The sequence below is a fragment of the Schistocerca gregaria genome, chromosome 11 (genome assembly GCF_023897955.1).
Source record: "Schistocerca gregaria isolate iqSchGreg1 chromosome 11, iqSchGreg1.2, whole genome shotgun sequence".
Lineage (NCBI taxonomy): Eukaryota > Metazoa > Arthropoda > Insecta > Orthoptera > Acrididae > Schistocerca > Schistocerca gregaria.
Window position 1 is genome coordinate 110476036 of NC_064930.1, and position 22054 is coordinate 110498089.

Below are 22054 nucleotides of genomic sequence, written 5' to 3' on the forward strand. Positions count from 1 at the left end.
GCAGAAATGACGCCTTGTCTGGTGCCAGTCAGCTGCGTGTGGCACCCGTGGTGCAAGGACATAGATGTCCCTTTACTTTTGTGTCACGTCATCCACTTCTCCTAGCGGTGTCAACCACACAGGCGTCACTCTCTTCGTCCTATATCTACAGCGTGATGCGATGCACAGTATGTGCAACTTTTAGCACAGTTAGCATCTTTGTCCCAGAGCAGATCTGGCCCCAACGCCCATCATCTCTCACGATACATGGGCTATGCTGACCATTCTCCAGACCATCGTTATTATCAGAAAGTGAAATGCCTCATGCTGACGACTAGTCACAACATCATATCTCTGGTTTAATTCATGATTTCCTGTTTCATTTTCCCATATCTTCTTATTCTGGATTCATTTTGATGTCTTTCTAGTAGACAACAGCTTTGTATAACATAGAGAGCTATCTAGCATCCATATTTACCACTGTGCCTCCTACATCATGGTCCTTTAACGCCTGAAGTACATTTAATGGCTATTGCTATTTCCTAGGGCGTTAACCCGATGTTGGGAACTAACATCCGCAAGTGACAACATTGGCAAGACCCTACAAATTAGGAACACTGACTGATATGCCAGCTGCTATTAAACCAGACCAACAGGCTACAGCACGGAAGCCGACAAGGTCACACACAAACAAACCGCCAACACTATCCTATACCGTGAATACGATATATGACCTATTAAACACCAAACGATGATGAACCTATCTGTTACAGATATGCTGACGCTCACCGAGAAGCCAACACTGGCACCCCACTGCAGACGCCGAGTAACACCACTGCACAACGTCAAAGGTATGCACCTGTACGATACCCACTACTAACAAAGTCTACCCTTGCGTGAGCTATGCAGGCAGAAACAAAACGGCTACTGCTCTTACAACCCGCCCCACCTATCGCAGAACTGTTTCGTTTTGGCTCTTGCCTAGGGACCTTTTTCCCGCTGCCCTTCAAACCGCTACTCTTCTGTCAACTTAAGACCCAATCCCTCTCCAGAGTCCACAGCTCGTGGTCTCGCGGTAGTGTTCTCTTTTTCCTACCATGGGGTCCCGGGTTCGATTCCCAGAGGGGTCAGGGATTTTCACGTGCCTCGAGATGACTGGGTGTTGTTGTGTCGTCTTCATCATCATCATTCATCCCCATTACAGTCAGAGGACGGCAATGGCAACCTACCTCCGCTAGGACCTTGCCTAGTACAGTGGTGTGGGTCTCCTGCATCGTCCCCCACGCTCTGTGAAGGAGAATGGGACTTCATCATCATCATCATCTCTAGACGAGCGCATTAATCATAAAAGACATACACAAACATCGCAGTACCCACATCCTGTGAGACCTTACTTAGTGTTACTGTAGAGGGGCTTCACCCTATTTCCGATTTTAATTTCTATACCGTTGTTATCGATATGTATTCAAACTGATGTCCAATATTTGCCACATAACTCCAGCATAACTGTTCACTCCTGTATGTACTTTGGAGTCTTTCGTTTTCTGTACGAAGTGTTGATTGGTGTACTAAGCTCATACTATTGGGTTATCATGAAGACTGAATACTGGTTAGGTCAGTGGTAAATAATTCATCTTAGTGGACCCACTACTGTCATTGTTACAGTGTATTATATGATTTGTGTATGGACAATCCATCAGAAGTAATAATCTGCTCTCTGACCTCTGAAAACACTTCGCCAGTCAGTCTCTCTGCGTGGCAGTCAAGCCTGTAGAGAGAGTGTGGACACCCCAGCCATTCCACTGTCTCTGGGCTCCTGCCTCAGCTGCGCCGTCCACAGCTCAACACCCCCCTGCCACACTTTGTAACGCCACCGTGTCTCTCCTGTGGTAAGTTCTTTGTGCACCTTTTCCACATTCACGTTATAACTTATTGGGGCATCCAGCAAGTGTTATGGACCAAAAATGGAATATCACATTAATGGATTTTTCAATAAAGCTGAGGTTAAGACTGTTAACAGCAAACTTGCTCGCAAATTGAATTTTCACTTTGAGACGGAGTGTACACTCATATAAATCTTCCCAGCAGGTGTGAATGGTGTCTGGACCAGGACTCGTACCGAGGACCTTATCCTTTTGGAGGCAACCGGTCTACAAACTGATGATCCCCAGCATAATTTTCGACGGGCATCGTTGTTTTACTTCCACTGATAACTTCCAAACTACAGGGAAGTTTTCCTGCCATAGTTGGTAGAATCGTTCTTCCGGTAGAGAGGTTATTGTGGAGAAGTGGCTTAGGCACAGCCCGTGAGAGTGTTTCCTTTCTTCTGGCAATGCTGGTCCTGCAAATTTCGCAGTAGAACTTTTGAGAAGTTTGGAAAGTAGGGTAGTGAAGGATGTACAGCTATGAGGGCGGATCCTAAGTCGCGCTCAGGTAGAGCAGATGTGCTGTTGGTAGAGCACATGAATAGGAACAGGTCCGATTGTAATCTTACCCTCCCTCATTAAATTTTCCAGTCTCTTCATTAGTTTCAAAAGCTTCGCGAGGCGTAAGATATACAAAAAAAAAAAACTTTTTTACTTATTTCATTTCCTCATTGTCGGCTGCAGTCACGCCTAGGAGTTGATTATTGAGGCTGTAAGTTTTTTAACTTAGTGGGTTACAGTTGATCTGATAACTGATGAAGTAATTTCTCTTTCTATGACTTTTTCTTTGCTTTTCCCATTGTTCTATGTCACACTGTCTTTACAATTTCCACTTCCATAATAACAATAATTACATTGCTAGTGCAATGATTCCATCAGAAGCATGCCCACTATTCCTTACATTCTGCAGTACTAACTATAATCCAAAGAGTTTACAAAACAAAAGAGTATACAAACTTTCTTGACAAAAGAAGAAGCTTCATCAAGTTATATAATCTTTAATAAGTGAGTCAGAGACAAATTTAATAATTAGCATTAGATTGTGCAATTAATAATATGAATTTTACATATGGCAGATATTTCGTAATTACAAATATTTCTAAAAGAAGAGTAATTTTAACTGTACGTATATATCGTTTGTAATAAATTAATTTCTTTTTTATACATTTTAGCCTGAAATATAATGCATCATAGACAAAAAATGAAATTCATTTGGTAGAACAGCTGAAATAATGTTCATGTATACAAGAATCGAAAGTACACTTGGTATCAACAATTTCTGTTACAAGAGGGTAACGTTAGAGGAGGATGTTCCATTACACGATCCGGAACAGTTTTGATCCACCCCAGCAAACTTGTTGTTTCAGTCGATCTCTACCTCCTTCTTTACATTAACGGGTTGATTTACGCTCATTTTGGCGACTGAATGTCATACCTTCAATTCTATACATATCTTTCTTGATTTACCACATGTCCATACTATCTTTAAAGATTTCATAGCTGGATAATTTCTTTTACGTTTACGTTTAGAAGAATGATATCACCTCTGTTCTTTTAGATTATGAAAAATTTCGAAACCGGTCTTGCTTTCAAGAGACAGTGACCATCTGCTGCCTACACACTTTTCCTTGGGGTACTAAGACAGCAATATCAAAAAAAAAAAAATGTTACAGCAGGCACCTCTTTTACTTGGCAATGGCAGCGGAAGTAGTCATTGTGGAGAACTCATGGAAATTTAAAAATTTGACACCTCCAGTTCCTGATTGAAGTTAATTGTTGGTTGTTATACACCTACTTATTTTGTATCGAAGGATACATAAAGTGGTTCTCAGTTGTGTTGTAAGTCAAGTAATGAGCAGCGGAATGGCGTCACTCGGTTTGGCACAAGAACTGAGACGTAGTTTCAAGAAGATCCCACAGTACACGGATATAGATGCCCTTCCTTTCTGTGTCACGTCATCTGCTTCCCCTACTGCCAAAAACCATGCAACAGCCACTCTGTTTGTCCCGTGTCGAAAGCGCAACAGCTTATCCAGGGCGCGAGTTGTCTGACACTGTCAGCATGCTGGTCCCAGAACAGTACAGGTACCTGACACTTGTGCATTCTAACGGCAGGTGTGTTTCAGTTGGCATCAGTCCCTGTGCGTTGTCGGGACACACAGGCGTCGGTTATGCTTTTTAGTGTCACCAATAGCCCCATGAGCCAACGGCCTTGCCGCTTTGGTAACACTGGTTCCCATCAGATCACCGAAGCTGTGCTGTCAGGCTGTACTAACACTGGTATGGGTGAGCAGCTGGTCTACCGAGTGCTGTTGGCAAGCGGGGAGCACCCAGCCCTTGTGAGGCAAACTGAGGAGCTACTTAACTGAGAAGTAGCGGCTCCGGTCTCGGAACGTCATACGGCAGGGAGAGTGGTGTGCTGACCACATGCCCCTCCATATCTGCATCCAGCGACGCTTATGGGCTAAGGATGACACGGCGGCCGGTCGGTACCATTTGATCTTTATGACCTGTTCGGGAGAGGTTTTGTTTAATTTTTGATAGCCCCAGGAAATGACATCACACATGTTAACTCCTTCTCACGTCATATCACTGGATTAATTTATCGTTTTTAATTGTATTTTTCATATTGTTGTATGTTCGGTTTATTTTCATGTCTTCTTTTTTGCAGACAGCTGGAATGGAATAAGACAAAGAGCTATTTAGCCTCCCCATTTACTGTTTTCTATATCCTACAGACCAGTGCCTGATGCCCAGGAACAAACATTATCTGCGATCATTGAACTGTATGTTGTACGTAAAGGGTTGATGCCTTTAAAATTGCTGAGTGATTGCTGTTATGTATTCAGAATCTGCCAACCAGTCACTGTCACATCAGTACATCATAACTGTCGACTCTTGTATGTACCTTTCGTCTCTGCTTTAATTCGGGGCACGCAGCTGATTCAGATGCCAGGCTATTGCTGTGGGGAACTCTGGGGAAGCACAGTGTAAACTGATTAGACAAATGGTAAGTCATCTATCTTCGCTGAATCACTGTTTTGGTCGCCAATGTGTATCTCATTATTTGAGTATTATTTTTTGTGGTTTTAGGGCACACAACTACAGTGGTCATTAGCGCCCAAGACAATCACGGACACGGAGACACCGTGTGTGTGTGTGTGTGTGCGTGCGTGTGTGTGTGTGTGTGTGTGTGTGTGTGTGTGTGTGTGTGTGTGTGTGTGTGTGTGTGTGTGTGTGTGTGTGCGTGTGTGTGTGTGTGTGTGTGTGTGTGCGTGCGTGCGGGCGGGCGAACAATTCCTCAGCGCTACTGTCTGCGGTATGCTGTCCTCCGGCCTCCAGGTGAAATACTTTCCCAACGACTGCGCCTCTGTGCAGACCGCCAGCCACTGCAGACGGCAGAAGCACCCCAGCTACTGAGGCGCCCAGCACCCGTGACTGGACTTCGGCCACAGCTGCGCCGCCCACGACTCTGCACTCCACACTCTGGCCTGGTGGCGGCACCGCCTCTATTCTACAGTGAGTTACATCACTATATGTGCTATTTTCCCACATCCATAGTACAGCCTACGGCGGCGTAAGTTAGAAAAACAAGTATCGTTTTATTGTACGCACATCAAAAGAAGTTTTGCATCACCTCGGTCCCGAGAGTTCCAGAATCTGTGCAGTAAATTAGAATATAGATCAACATAAACACCATTACACCTTTTTTATTCCTCATAAAAACCACACATTGTACGTTATACCACCATACAGCGAGACCTTCAGAGGTGGTGGTCCAGACTGCTGTTCGCACCAGTACCTCTAATACCGGGTAGCACGTCCTCTGGCATTGATGCATGCCTGTACTTGTCATGGCATACTATCCACAAGTTCATCAACGCACTGTTCGTTAACATTGTCCGTCTCCTCAACAGCGATTCGGCATGGAACCATCAGAGTGGTTAGTGGGTCACGTCATCCATAAACAACCCTTTTCAATACATCCCACGTATGTTCGATAGGGTTCACATCTGGAGAACATGCTGGCCTCTCTAGTTGAGTGATGTCGTTATCCTGAAGGAAGACATTCACAGGATGTGCAAGATGGCGGCGCGAGTTGTCGTCCACAGAGACGAATGCCTCGCCAATACACTGCCAATGTGGTTGCACTATTGGTCGAAGGATGGCATTTTACCAACTTCAAAAAGATAGAGTTTTCAGGATGTTTTGCGCGCTTGCAACTTTAAAGTAATTCAATGAAAAGTGTCCTCCAGATTGTGTGTTTTGAACTGAATAGTGAAGTGTGAATAAATTTCTGTTTGGACTGGTTCCAAATAGAGCAGTGATTTCATTGAACTTTGACTGAGCTAGTCTCTCAAGCTTTACAATTAAAGTAAGTGCACGAAAGTGTCTTTAGGACAGTGTTTAATCCAAAACAGTGAGTGTATTCTGTTTAACACTGTGACCAGGAGAAATATCTTAATTTTTTTATGTTATACCTTTAGTTCCGTAGTGCCAAATTGAGGAGCCAGTCTCCAAGGTCAACGAACGTGTCTGTGCATGAAAGTACAACATGAAAGTGGTAGACAAAATAAAGTGTTTACTAGCCCAGAAAAAGACAAGCCAAAAGTTCATGTAAACGCAATCAACAAAATAACACAGGTATCAGCTTAATTTTTCAAGGACTTATCGACAGAGTAGAAGTAGTGACGCATGAGGAAAAACTTCAGTTTCGATTTGAAAGCTTGTGGATTATTGCTAAGATTTTTGAATTCTTGTGGTAGCTCATTGAAAATGGATGCAGCAGTATCCTACACATCTTTCTGCAAAAGAGTTAAGGAATTGCGATCCAAATGCAGATTGGATTTCTGCCTTGTATTAACTGAGTGAAAACTGGTAATTCTTGGGAATAAGGTGATATTGTCGACAAGAAAAAGACAGCAAAGTGTATGCATATCGAGAGGCCAATGTTAGAAAACCCAGACTAATGAACAAGGTTCGACAACAGATTCGTGAACTTAGATTCACTTAAAACACACTAGTCCTGCCTAACCTTTACTACTGTGATGCAGTTCAACACGGCACAAATGGTGAAAATTCTAGATGCCTCGAGCTAGTGATGAATGCTTGCGTTAGATACGTGTGCAATATTCGGTTGTATGATCATATCAGTCCTTCATACTCCCAGCTAGGTTGGATACGCCCACATACGGCACGCGATCTCCACACGATGTGCTTGCTTCATCGATTTCTCAGCCACTGGTGCCCCCAATACTTATCTTCTCACATTAAACACCTATCATCATTCCACAATCGCAACACCAGATCGGATACGTCTATCATCTTGGCTGTACCTTTACATAACACAAAATCTTTCTCCGTGTCATTCTGCATCTCAGCCATACGACTATGGAACGCGCTCCCCTGTGATCTGCGTGTTATCCAGAACTACTCAACATTCAAGAGGGAACTCAAAACTTACATATTAGGGACGGTATAGCCACCATTCTTGTGCCCCTCCCATCTCTTTCTTTCTCCTCTCCATCACAGCTTCGAATTTTACCGTTCTATTTCTCTTCCTCTAACCTATCTACCTCTTATATATCTCTTTCACCCCATTCTATCGTCTTATGTCTCTGCTCGATGAGAATAACTCACAAGCTGCAAGAACATAACGAGAAAATTCCCAACTAACAATGGGACTGACGTTTAGAAAAGAAAAGTATGTTTACTTTCATATACATAGTCATTATTATTATTATTACTACTATTATTACTATTACTATTATTATTACTATTACTATTATTATTATTATTATTACTATTATTATTATTTTTTTTATTGTTATAATTATTTTTTATTGTTATAATTATCATTGTACTACTGTCATAATATCTATTTTTTTCTTTAACATCAATACTGCATAATAGGTTATATGTCCTTAATGTTATGTAGAAACTGTAACTCGTTCAATCTGAGTATGCCTGGTTAGGTGTAAGAGAAGCCCTGAAGGCCCTAATCTTGCCAGGTAAAATAAATGCATAAATAAATAAATAAATAAGTGACATGGTACTTAAATGGACCTTTGGACAATTTCTGAGCGTGTGAGATGTGTTAGATAAATATTTTACCTCAGGGGTGTAACTTAAGTGTTCTCCTTTCGTACTTTGTCAAAGAGAGTACATATATGGCTAGTGTTCTAACGTAAACAACTGACATTGACTGATGTTCAAGATATTCGGCCCCATGGAACACAGAAGAGCGTCTCAGATCTACAGAGGATAATGGCTGTGCATATCACTGTAGTGACAATCTGCAGGCACCTTGGAAGTGTGGTGTACGCTCTCATCGTTCTCGTCTTCTTGAGTGGTACAGCTCGACACATCCTGCTGCAGTCACGGCCGTTATCGTCCTGTGGTGCAGCGCAGAGATAAGTACATGAGGGTGAAGCCCGAACTGCAGCTACAAGCTTATGACTAGGCAGGAGCAAGCTAGTGGGTGAACGAGTAAGTGTGAGACTGACGAGGGGAACTCTGTTGGTGAATAACAAGGTACGTTATGAGGATATTACCAAACACACACATCAAAAAAAGTTTTCCATCACCCCAGTGCCCAGAACTCCACGTTGACTGTGGATATTGTATCACAGGCACGGTTCCTTCGACTGCTCAAAGATGTCACCAAACCCACCCAAATACACTCCTGGAAATGGAAAAAAGAACACATTGGCACTGGTGTGTCAGACCCACCATACTTGCTCCGGACACTGCGAGAGGGCTGTACAAGCAATGATCACACGCTCGGCACAGCGGACACACCAGGAACCGCGGTGTTGGCCGTCGAATGGCGCTAGCTGCGCAGCATTTGTGCACCGCCGCCGTCAGTGTCAGCCAGTTTGCCGTGGAATACGGAGCTCCATCGCAGTCTTGAACACTGGTAGCATGCCGCGACAGCGTGGACATGAACCGTATGTGCAGTTGACGGACTTTGAGCGAGGGCGTATAATGGCCATGCGGGAGGCCGGGTGGACATACCGCCGAATTGCTTAACACGTGGAGCGTGAGGTCTCCACAGTACATCGATGTTGTCGCCAGTGGTCGGCGGAAGGTGCACGTGCCCGTCGACTTGGGACCGGACCGCAGCGATGCACGGATGCACGCCAAGACCGTAGGATCCTACGCAGTGCCGTAGGGGACCGCACCGCCACTTCCCAGCAAATTAGGGACAATTGCTCCTGGAGTATCGGCGAGGACCATTCGCAACCGTCTCCATGAAGCTGGGCTACGGTCCCGCACACCGTTAGGCCGTCTTCCGCTCACGCCCCAACATCGTGCAGCCCGCCTCCAGTGGTGTCGCGACAGGCGTGAATGGAGGGACGAATGGAGACGTGTCGTCTTCAGCGATGAGAGTCGCTTCTGCCTTGGTGCCAATGAGGGTCGTATGCGTGTTTGGCGCCGTGCAGGTGAGCGCCACAATCAGGACTGCATACGACCGACGCACACAGGGCCAACACCCGCCATCGTGCTGTGGGCAGCGATCTCCTACACTGGCCATACACCTCTGGTGATCGTCGAGGGGACACGGAATAGTGCACGGTACATCCAAACCGTCATCGAACCCATCGTTCTACCATTCCTAGACCGGCAAAGGAACTTGCTGTTCCAACAGGACAATGCACGTCCGCATGTATCCCGTGCCACCCAACGTGCTCTAGAAGGTGTAAGTCAACTACCCTGGCCAGCAAGATCTCCGGATCTGTCCCCCATTGAGCATGTTTGGGACAGGATGAAGCGGTCTGCACGTCCGGCACGAACGCTGGTCCAACTGAGGCGCCAGGTGGAAATGGCATGGCAAGCCGTTCCACAGGACTACATCCAGCATCTCTACGATCGTCTCCATGGGAGAATAGCAGCCTGCATTGCTGCGAAAGGTGGATATAGACTGTACTAGTGCCGACATTGTGCATGCTCTGTTGCCTGTGTCTATGTGCCTGTGGTTCTGTCAGTGTGACCATGTGATGTATCTGACCCCAGGAATGTGTCAATAAAGTTTGCCCTTCCTGGGACAATGAATTCACGGTGTTCTTATTTCAATTTCCAGGAGTGTATGTAAACAACCAAGCATGAGCAGCGCCTATTAGATGGAGGGGGTCCGACAGCCCATCGGTTCCAGTCATTCCACCAGCAAGACGGTCGTTGGTTAGACAATCAATAGCACGATGCGATTGCGTCTGTATTGTTACTTTGTGCCAGGAAGGGCTCTCAAAAAGGGAAGTGTCCAGGTGTCTCAGAGTGAACTGAAACAATGTTGTTTGAAAATGGAGGAGATACAGAGTGTCATGAAGCGTCGACGACATGCCTCACTCAGGGCGGCCAAGGGCTACTACTGCAGTGGTTGACCGCTTCCTACGGATTATGGCTCGGAAGAACCCTGACAGTAATGCCACCGTGTTGAATAATGCTTTACGTGCAGCCACAGAACATCTTGTTAAGACTCAAACTGTGCACATAAGCTCCATGGCGAGGTCCATCCTCGCAACCATGACACAATGCAGCGTGGTACAGATGGGCCCAACAACATGCCGAATGGTCTGCTCAGGATTGGCATTACGTTCTCTTCACTGATGAGTGTCCCATATGCCTTCAACCAAACAATCGTCGAAGACGTGTTTGGAGGCAACCCGGCCGGGCTGAACGCGTTGGACGCTCTGTCCAGCGAGTGCAGCAAGGTGGAGGTTCCCTGCTGTTTTGGGGTGGCATTGTGTGTGGCCGACGTATGCCACTGGTGGTCACGGAAGGCCCTGTAGTGGCTGTGTCCATTATAGACACTGCATCAATTTTGAATAAACACTACTTGAGATTTAAAACTATCTTAAGGATTTCTCCCATTGAGTTGTCGCCAGTTTGAGATCGTCAGGTTAGTGCACCCATTGTCTGATTCAGTAGCAAGTGAAAGTTTACCTGTAGTCACAGGACGTTCAGAACAGTCATAGCTTGGACATAACATTGTCTAATTTCTGTAAACTATACGATTTTGAAATTTTTAGGGTGTGTAGACATGAAGTTTGATTTGTATACCAGACTTCTTTGACACTGACTGTGATTTCATTAGCAAGAGAAAAATTACCAGCAGTCACTGCTGTATAACGCCATAAACATGTCAGCTTCCATTTCTTACTGTGTTGAACTTCTATTCTTGCCAATTAACACGAATCTAAAATTTCGAATTTCTGTTGAGAGAATGGTCGATCTGATTACAACACATATCCACATACCTCCAAAAACATACGTTTTTTCACATTATGTGCATTGTGCTGAGACTTACTGCCAGGTACTCCCTATCAGCGACCTCAGCAGTCATTAGACATCGTGAGTGAGCAGAATGGAGCGCTCTTCGGAACTCATTGACATCGAACGTGGTCAGGTGATTAGGTACCACTTGTGTCATAAGTATGAACGAGACTTCCACGCTCCTAAACGTCTCTGGTCCACTGCTTCCCATATGGTAGTGAAGTGGAAACGGGAAGGGACCCGGACAGCACAAAAGTGTATAGGCTGACTTCTTCTGTTGACTGACACGGAACACCGACAGTTGAAGATGATCTTAATGTGTAATAGACAGACATCTACCATCACACAAGAATTTTGAACTGCATCAGGATCCACTGCAAGTACTATGACAGAGGCAGGAGGTGAGAAAACTTGGATTTCATGGTCGAGTGGGTGCTCATAATCGACAAATCACACATGTAAATGCCAAAGGTCGCCTCGCTTGGTGTACGGAGCGTAAACATCGGACGATTGAACAGTGGAAAAACATTGTGTGAAGTGACAAATCACGGTACACAGTGTGGTGATCCAATGGCAGGATGTGAGTATGGCGAATCCCCAGTGGACGTTATCTGCCAGTGCGTGTAGTGCCAACAGCAAAATTTGGAGTCGGTGGTGTTGTGGTCGTGTTTTTCATCGAGGGGGCTTGACACTTTGTTGTTTTGAGTGGCACTATCACACCACAGGCCTACATTGATGTTTTAAGCAAATTCTTGCTTCCCTCTGTTGAAGAGCGATTTGGGGATGGCAATTGCATCTAACATGATCGAGCACCTGTTCATAATGCATGTCCTGTGGCGGAGTGGTTACACGACAATAACATCCCTATATTGGAATGGCCTGCACAGTGTCCTGACCTGAATCCTATAGAACACCTTTGGGATGTTTTGGAACCTCTCCTCAGTGCAGCACTCCGTGAAGAATGGGCTGTCATTCCCCAAGAAACCTTCCAGCACAGGATTGAACGTATGCCTGCGGGAGTGGAAGCTGTCATCAAGGGTAAGGGTGGGCCATCACCGTATTGAATTCCAGCATTACCGATGGAGCGTGCCTCGAACTTTTATGTCATTTTTAGCATGGTGTCCAGATGCTTTTAATCACACAGCGTACATGACAAATAAGGCGCGACGTGGAGGACTTTAGCCCACGACGAAGAATATGACTAAATGCAGTTCGTAGAAACTCTACAGCCCACAGCTTTTTGATACTACAGTATGTTTCTGCGCATTAAACGACTCGACGGAAATGCACAGATATATCTACCTCCATCTTCTAGTGCGACTTTTACTTTCAAAAGTATACTATCTATTAATTTCTTATATGTTAAGCACCACTTGTAATCCAAGTCAAGATTTGAAGAGATCATGTTTATCCGCTACATGTCCAGTTTCTCGTGGACTATTACTATATCAGTATGGACAAAAATACTTGCCGCACGTAGCGGCCGTGCGGTTTGACGTACCAAGTCACGGAATGTATGGCCTCTCCATCCGGGTGTTCGAGTCCTCCCTCGGGCATGGATGTGTGTATTGTTCTTAGCCTAAGTTTGCTTAAGTTGTGTGTAAGTCTAGGGACAGATGATATCAGCAGTTTGGTCCCTTAGGAATTCACAAACATTTGAATATTTGAAAAATATTTACAGCAGGCACCTATTTCTTTACAACAGCCGAATAGCACTCACTCAGGAACTTGTGGAAGCTGAAGTACTTGAGACAGATGGTAGGTCATTAAACTTAAGCATTAGATGTTACATATCTACTTCAATTACACAAAAATCATTTCTAATGTTGTAGAATATACACTATGTGATCAAAAGTATACGGACTCATGGCTGAAAAAGACTTACAAGTTCGTGGGGTCCTCCATCGGTAATGCTGGAATTCAGTGTGGTGTTGGCCCACCCTTAACCTTGATGACAGCTTCCACTCTCGCAGGAATACGTTCGATCAGGTTCTGGAAGGTTTCTTGGGGAATGGCAGCCCATTCTTCACGGAGTGCTGCACTGAGGAGAGGTATCAATGTCGGCCGGTGAGACCTGGCACAAAGTAGGCGTTCCAAAACATCCCAAAGGTGTTCAGGTCAGGACTCTGTGCAGGCCAGTCCATTACAGGGATGTTGTTGTCGTGTAACCACTCCGCCACAGGCCGTGCATTATGAACAGGTGCTCGGTCGTGTTGAAAGATGCTATCGCCATCACCAAATTGCTCTTCAACAGTGGGAAGCAAGAAGGTGCTTAAAACATCAGTGTAGGCCTGTACTTCCACGCAAAACCACAAGGTGTGAAAGTCCTCTCCATGAAAAACACGAACACACCAACACCAGCGCCTCCGAATTTTACTGTTGGCACTACACAAGCTGGGAGATGACGTTCACCTGGCATTCGCCATACCCACACCCTTCCATTGGATCACCACATTGTGCACTGCGCTTCTTCACTCGACACAACGTTTTTCCACTGTTAAATCGTCCATTGCTTACGCTCCTTACACCAAGCGAGGCGTCATTTGTCATTTACTGGCGTGATGTCTGGCTTATGAGCAGATGCTCGATCATGAAATCCAAGTTTTCTCACCTCCCATCTATGTGTCATAGTACTTGCAGTGGATCCTGATGCAGCTTGTAATTTCTGTGTGATGGTGTGGGTAGATGTCTGCCTATTACGCGTTACAACGCTCTTCAACAGTCAGCAGTGTCTATCAGTCAACAGACGAGGTCGGCCTGTACGTTTTTGTGGCGTATGTATCTCTTCACGTTTCCACTTCACTACCAAATGGGAAACAGTGGACCTACGAATGCTTAGGAGCGTGGCACAAGTGACACCCAATTACCTGACCACGTTCGAAGTCCATGAGTTCTGCAGAGCACCCCATTCTGCTCTCTCACGATGTCTAATGACTACTGAGGTCGCTGATATGCAGTACCTGGCAGTAGGTGGTAGCACATTACAGCTAATATGAAAAACCTATGTTTTTGCGGGTGTCCGGATACTTTTCATCACATTGTGTATATACTGGGTCTCAGTTTGCTTGAAAAGCGAGTAGCTAGCGGTGAGATGGAAATGACGTCTTGGCTGACATCAGTCTTGTCGATATGGGCGTGATGGCACGTTTCCAAGCAGCTTCTGTTGCGCGCCGACAAAGAGGTCACTTCTCTTTTCTGTTGTGAGATCCGTCTCGCCCAACGGCACCACTTACTTTGTCGTACAGCCACTGTAGCACATTATTCCTGGCACATGTGCCATTTCATGTTTTCCCCATCCAATCCCAAGACAGAACTTGCACCATTACATATGTTTTCTAACGGAATACAGAGGTCACTGACAATTTTTGGGCCATCGGTAGGGGCAGAAAGTGAGGTCACACATTCTGGCAACCTCTCAAAACATCGGATCAGTGGTACCACACTGAGGTGACGAAAGTCTTGGGATAGTTCCTGATACCATGTCAGAGATCTTTTTGCCCAGCGTAGTGTACCAACTCGACGTGGCATCGACTCAACAGGTCCTTAGAAGTCCCCTGCTGAAACACTGAGCCATGCTGCCTATAGCTGTCCATAATTATGAAAGTGTTGAGGATTCAGGATATCGTGCACAAAGCGACATCTCGATTATGTCCAGTAAATTTTCGATAGGATTCATGTCAGCTGATTGAGTTCGCCAAATAAAATTCTGCCCAGAATGAACTTCAAACCAACTGCGAACAGTTGTGAACCAGTGCCATGACCTTGTTGTTTGGGAACATGAAATGTATGAATGGTTACAAGTGGTCGCAAGTAGCTGCACATAACTACTGCCAGTTAATTGTAGGTTCAGGTTGGAGCAGGGGACCCAGTCTGTTCCATGTAGGCACATCCCACAGCATTTTGGAGCCACCACCAGCTGCCACAGTGTCTTGCAGACAATCTGGGTCCATGGTTTCGTGAGGACTGCGCCACACTCGAACCCTACCGTCAGAACTCACTAACTGAAATCAGGACTCATCTGAACAGGCCACGGTTTTCCAGGTTTCTAGAGTCCAACGATATGGTCACAAGCCCACGAGAGATTCTGTAGGCAATGTCGTGTTGTTATTAAAGACACTCGCATCAGACATCTGCCACCATAGGCAATTACTGCAAAATTTCATCGCAGTCTCCTAACGGGTCCGTTCCTCGGGCATGCCCCATTACACAGTATTGCTGTATTTCTTGTCCATTAGCACTGACAACTCTACGCAAAGAGTATCGCTGTCATTCGTCTAGTGGAGCACGTCAGCCACCGCACTGTCCGTGGTGAGCGGTAGTGTCCGCATTGTGGTATTCTTGGCACGCCCTTCACACTGTTGACCTCACAATATTAAATTCCCTAACGGTATCCATAATGGAGTGCCCCATGCATCTAGCTCCAACTACCTCTCCGTGTTCGAAGTCTGTCAATTCCAGTCGTGCGGTCATAATCACATCAGAAACCTTTCCACATGTCCTACCCGAGTACAAGCGACAGCTCTGGAAGTGGTCTGTCCTTCTGAACGTTGCGTGCGTGATGCTGCCACCGTCCGTACGTACAGCGTGTTTCAAAAATGACCGGTATATTTGAAAAGGCAACAAAAACTAAACGAGCAGCGATAGAAATACACCGTTTGTTGCAATATGCTTGGGACAACAGTACATTTTCAGGCAGACAAACTTTCGAAATTACAGTAGTTACAATTTTCAACAACAGATGGCGCTGCAAGTGAGGTGAAAGATATAGAAGACAACGCAGTCTGTGGGTGCGCCATTCTGTATGTGGTCTTTCTGCTGTAAGCGTGTGCTGTTCACAACATGCAAGTGTGCTGTGGACAACATGGTTTATTCCTTAGAACACAGGATTTTTCTGGTGTTGGAATTCCACCGCCTAGAACACAGTGTTGTTGCAACAAGATGAAGTTTTCAACAGAGGTTTAATGTAACCAAAGGACCGAAAAGCGATACAATAAAGGATCTGTTTGAAAAAATTCAACGGACTGGGAACGTGACGGATTAACGTGCTGGAAAGGTAGGGCGACCGCGTACGGCAACCACAGAGGGCAACGCGCAGCTAGTGCAGCAGGTGATCCGACAGCGGCCTCGGGTTTCCGTTCGCCGTGTTGCAGCTGCGGTCCAAATGACGCCAACGTCCACGTATCGTCTCATGCGCCAGAGTTTACACCTCTATCCATACAAAATTCAAACGCGGCAACCCCTCACCGCTGCTACCATTGCTGCACGAGAGACATTCTCTAACGATATAGTGCACAGGATTGATGACGGCGATATGCATGTGGGCAGCATTTGGTTTACTGACGAAGCTTATTTTTACCTGGACGGCTTCGTCAATAAACAGAACTGGCGCATATGGGGAAACGAAAAGCCCCATGTTGCAGTACCATCGTCCCTGCAGTACTGGTCTGGGCCGCCATTTCTTCCAAAGGAATCATTGGCCCATTTTTCAGATCCGAAACGATTACTGCATCACGCTATCTGGACATTCTTCGTGAATTTGTGGCGGTACAAACTGCCTTAGACGACACTGCGAACACCTCGTGATTTATGCAAGATGGTGCCCAGCCACATCGCACGGCCGACGTCTTTAATTTCCTGAGTGAATATTTCGATGATCGTGTGATTGCTTTGGCCTATCCGAAACATACAGGAGGCGGCGTGGATTGGCCTCCCTATTCGCCAGACATGAACCCCTGTGACTTCTTTCTGTGGGGACACTTGAAAGACCAGGTGTACCGCCAGAATCCAGAAACAATTGAACAGCTGAAGCAGTACATCTCATCTGCATGTGAAGCCATTCCGCCAGACACGTTGTCAAAGGTTTTGGGTAATTTCATTCGGAGACTACGCCATATTATTGCTACGCATGGTGGATATGTGGAAAAAATCGTACTATACAGTTTCCCAGACCGCAGCGCCATCTGTTGTTGACAATTGTAACTACTGTAATTTCGAAAGTTTGTCTGCCTGAAAATGTACTGTTGTCCCAAGCATATTGCAACAAACGGTGTATTTCTATCGCTGCTCGTTTAGTTTGTATTGCCGTTTCATATATACCGGTCATTTCTGAAACACCCTGTACACATATCGTTATGCCAAGACTTATCTCAGTGTACATTATTCTTTCCTATGTTTACTTCATATTCCTTTCTGGATGGAATTTATTGTGTGCTAGGCACCAGATGCTGTGTTGTTTGATTTCAGTAAGGCACTTGACACCGTCCCGTATTGCCATTTAATGAGAAAAATACAAGCTAACGGAGTATTGGAACAGACCTGTGATTGGATTCAAGACTTTCTTGCAGATAGAACTCAACACGTCGCTCTTAACGGATCTAAATCGAGAGATGTAAAGCTAATATCCAGAGTGCCACAGGGAAGGGTGATAGGACCGACGCTGTTTAGAGTATATGTAAATGAACTAGTAGAAAGCGTCCGATGCTCTTTAAGGCTATTACCAGAGGGTGCAGTTGTTTATACCAAAGTAGCAACGCCAGAAGATAGTAAGAATTTGCAGAACGACCTGCAGAGAATTGGTGAATGGTGCAGACTCTGGCTGTTGACCCTGAACGTAAATGAGTGTAACATATTGCTCATACATAGGAAGAGAAATACACTACTGTAGAGCTACACTATTGATTACAAACAGCTGGAGACAGTGTCTGCCGTAAAATATCTAAGCGTAACTATCCAGAGTGACGTTAAGTTGAATGATCATATAGAGAAGGTAGTGGGAAAATCAGACACCAGAATCAGATTCATCGGAAGAATCTTAGGGAAATGAAACTCATCCTCGAAAGAAATTGCTTACAAGGCGCTGGTTAGCCTGATTCTTGAGTATTGTTCATCTATATGGGATCCCTATCTGATAGGACTAATATGAGAGACAGAAGATCCAACGAAGAGCAGCGCATTTCGTCACGGGGTATTTTAGCCGCCGACTGAACGTTACATAGATGCTAAACAATCTCCACTGGCAGACGTTACAAGAGAGGCGTCGTGCATCATGGAGAGATTTACTATTGAAATTTAGGGACAGCACTCTTCAAGAGGAGTCTGACAGCATATTACTCCCTCCCACATACATCTCGCGTGTTGACCATGAGGAGAAAATTCGAGAAATCATAGCCAATACAGAGGCATTCTTCCCACGACTATTCGCGAGTGGAACAGGGTTGGAGGGATCACAGAGTGGTACCGAAAGTACCCTCCGCCACGCACCATTATGTGGCTTGCGGAGTACAGGTATGATGTAGATGTGGACATAGAGTAACACAAAGAGATTTTTAGCACTTCTGTTTCCCACCTGTTTTTCTTTCAACCTAATTCCAGAAATGTGAGTACAAACACTGATAGTTGCTGCCCCACGCCATGTACGAGGTGCGGCAGTAAAGTAATGAGGCTGATGTGAAAAAAAAATGTTAGTCAAGTTTAGTGTTGTCTCCTTCAAAGTAGTTCCTATCTGATTGCACACACTTTTTCCAACGTTTCTGCCACTGATGGTAACATTTCTTGAACTCATCTTCTGTAATATCCTCCAAGAACCTCGTCACACCTTTTTGGATATCTTGTGTTGTTCGAAAATGGTGTCCATTGACTGCCGTTTTGCTGTACTGACAGAGCAGTCTGGGATGGCGCATTATTGTGATGCAGAAACCAATTTTCTGCAATATTGGCACTGACACGAAGAACTCTTTTACAAAGTCTTTCTAAAATTTCTTTGTAGTAATATCGTTTAACTGTTTGTCAAGGAGGCACCCACTCTTTATGAACAATTCCCTTGGAATCAAAGAAGCACATAAGCATGCATTTCGCTTTTGACTTTGACATGCGAGCTTTTTCAGGCCTGGGTGATCTCTTTGAGCGAACTTTGGCGTTTTGTCTCTGTATCGTACTGAAGTTTCATTACGATAACAAATCTTGACTGATTTCCGTTTCCTCTAACAGATCGGCTGCCACATTTTTCCGTGTTTCTTGCTGTTGTGATGTGAGACTGGGTCAAATGGCTCTGAGCACTATGGGACTTAACTTCTGAGGTCATGAGTCCCCTAGAACTTAGAACTACTTAAACCTAACTAACCTAAAGACATCACACACATTCATGCCCGAGGCAGGATTCGAACCAGCCACCGGAGCGGTCGCGCGGTTCCAGACTGCAGCGCCTAGAACCGCTCGGCCACTACGGCCGGCGATGTGAGATTTTTTGGGACCATTTTTGCACAAACCTTTCTCATACCAAGAGCTTCAGTTATTATTTGACGAACCGTTTCTCGATTGATGTTCAGTTCTTCTGCAATCATTTTCATGGATAATCTTGAATCACATCATACGAGTCCACGCACCCTGGCCAAGTTGACATCCTTCCGTGAGGTTGGTGGTCGTCCACTCCGGTCTTCATCTTCAACATTCGTTCTGCCTTCACAAAACCATTTATATCAACGAAAAACTTGAGTTCTTGGCATAACCTCCTCTCCAAAAGCCTTCTGAAGCCTAACGTAAGTTGTCGTCGCGTTTTCATCCAGTTTAACACAAAAAGAAATGGCATACCGTTGAGTAATATTATGCGGTTCTATTTCCGTGACCAGAAACTCAAACATGTGTTAACTTTTTACAACACAAATTACGACTGAGCAGCTGCATCGATGTGCCACTTGGACTAGAAGCAGCTTATAGACCAAGGTCAAAGATATTGGGCCTACGCAAGACTGCAGAACTGCCACATCTTGCAAGTAAAATCAATCTCATTACTTTATTGTCGCACCTCGTATGTTAAAAGGATATTGCCGTTTCGATTTTCGTTGTTATGTATTCAAACTAAACTGTCCAATCCCGCCAGCATCACTATTGAAACTTGTACGTACCTTCCAGCCGTGCTTTATTATGTACAAACTGTTGTTTGGTGTGCTAAGCTACTTGTATGAGGGGCTCAGGAGACCAAAATTGTAAAATGATGTGGTCAACAGTAAGTCATTTGTCTAAGCATGCATATTACTGTTGTTGACTATGTGTGTTCTATTATCTGTGTGTAGACAGTCCCCGAGCGAGGTGGCGCAGTGGTTAGCACACTGGACTCGCATTCGGGAGGACGACGGTTCAATCCCGTCTCCGGCCATCCTGATTTAGGTTTTCCGTGATTTTCCTAAATCGCTTCAGGCAAATGCCGGGATGGTTCCTTTGAAAGGATTGATTTCCTTCCCAATCCTTCCCTAACCCGAGCTTGCGCTCCGTCTCTAATGACGTTAAACACGAACCACCACCACCACCCCAGCTGTTACTGCCTGCAAAAAGCTGCCCTCTGGCCTGCATGTGAATGCACTTTTTCACGTAGCTTCTCCCACACAGCACACCAGCCACTACAGAGAGCTCAGTCGCCTCCACCTCTCAGCTGCAGAGCAACCACAGTGACCACAGCCGGACCTCCGCCTCAGATGCCACGCCCACAGCTGCCAGCCCGATTCCCTCAACCGATAGCGCCGCCATCACTCTGCTGAGGTGAGTTTTGTCACGACATGTGCCCTTTCTTCACATTCATAGAACAAATCATGTGGGTTTTGAACCAAGTGTTATGCCAAGAAAGACAGATGTCTTATTGTATTTTTTTAAATGATGATATATACACTGAAGGAACAAAGAAACTGGTGCACCTGCCCAATATTATGTAGAGCACCCGCGAGCATGCATAAGTGCTACAATACGACGTGGCTCGGGCTTGATATGTCTGAAGTAGTGCTGAAGGGAACTGACATCATGAATCCCGCCGGGCTGTCCATAAATCCGTAAGAGTATGAGTGGGTGCAGATCGCTTCTGAACAGCACGTTGCCAGGCATCCCAAATATGCTCAATTATATTCATGCCTGGGGATTTTGGTGGCCAGTGGAAGTGTTTAAATTATACTGAGTGTTCCTGGAGCCACTCTGTAGCAGTTCTGGACGTGTCGTGTGTCACATTGTTCTCCTGTAATTTCCCAAGTCCATCAGATGCACAGTGGGTGTGAACGGATGCAGATGATCAGAAGTACATGTCAGAGCTGTATCTAGATGTGTCAGGGGTCCCACACCAATCCAACAGGACATGCCCCACACCATTACAGAGCCTCCACCAGCCGGAACAATCCCCTGCTCACATGCAGGGCCCATGGAGTCATAAGATTGTCTCCATACCCTCACACGTCCATCCACCTGATACAATTTGAAACAAGACTCGTATGATGAGGTAACACATTTACAGTCATCATAAGTCCAATGTCAGTGTTGACGGGCCCAGGCAATGCGTGAAGCTTTGTCGTGCAGTCATCAAGGTTACAGGAGTGGGTCTGAGGCTCCAAAAGCACATATCAATGATGTTTCATTGAATAGTTCGCACATTGACATTTGTTGATGGCCCACCATTTAAATCTGCAGAAATATGTGGAACGGCTGCACACCTGTCACGTTGAACGATTCTCTTGAGTCGTTGTTGGACCCGTTCTTGAAGGATCTTTTTCTACCCCCAGAGATGTCGGAGCTTTGACGTTTTACCAGATTCCTGATATTCACATTACGCTCGTGAAATGGTCGTACAGGAAAATCCCCACTTCATCGCTACCTCAGGGATGCTATGTCCCATCGCTTGAACGCCGACTATAACACCACCTTCAAACCCTCTTAAATCTTGAGAACCTGCCATTGTAGTAGCAGTAACAGATGTATACAAATACCTGCACCAGTTTCTTTGGCGCTTCAGTGTAGTTACCAGGAAAATTTATTCCCTTCATAAAATTTGACATTCAAATAGGTGTGTGAATTACATTCAGATCAGAATGGGTATGATTTAATAAATGCTGATACATAGGAAATAT

The 22054-nt window shown here is 45.3% G+C and overlaps 1 protein-coding gene across 3 annotated transcripts in view; it reads left to right on the plus strand.

Moving 5' to 3' along the window:
* The window catches only part of LOC126295163 (ankyrin repeat, PH and SEC7 domain containing protein secG-like), a 64439-nt gene that overhangs the window by 21224 nt on the left and 21161 nt on the right, over positions 1-22054 (plus strand). For all 3 annotated transcript variants that reach the window (XM_049987459.1, XM_049987461.1, XM_049987460.1), the window contains 3 exons: positions 753-830; positions 5283-5423; positions 20559-20708. In XM_049987459.1, the coding sequence (XP_049843416.1) occupies positions 753-830; positions 5283-5423; positions 20559-20708 (369 nt within the window). The remainder of the gene's footprint in view (positions 1-752; positions 831-5282; positions 5424-20558; positions 20709-22054) is intronic.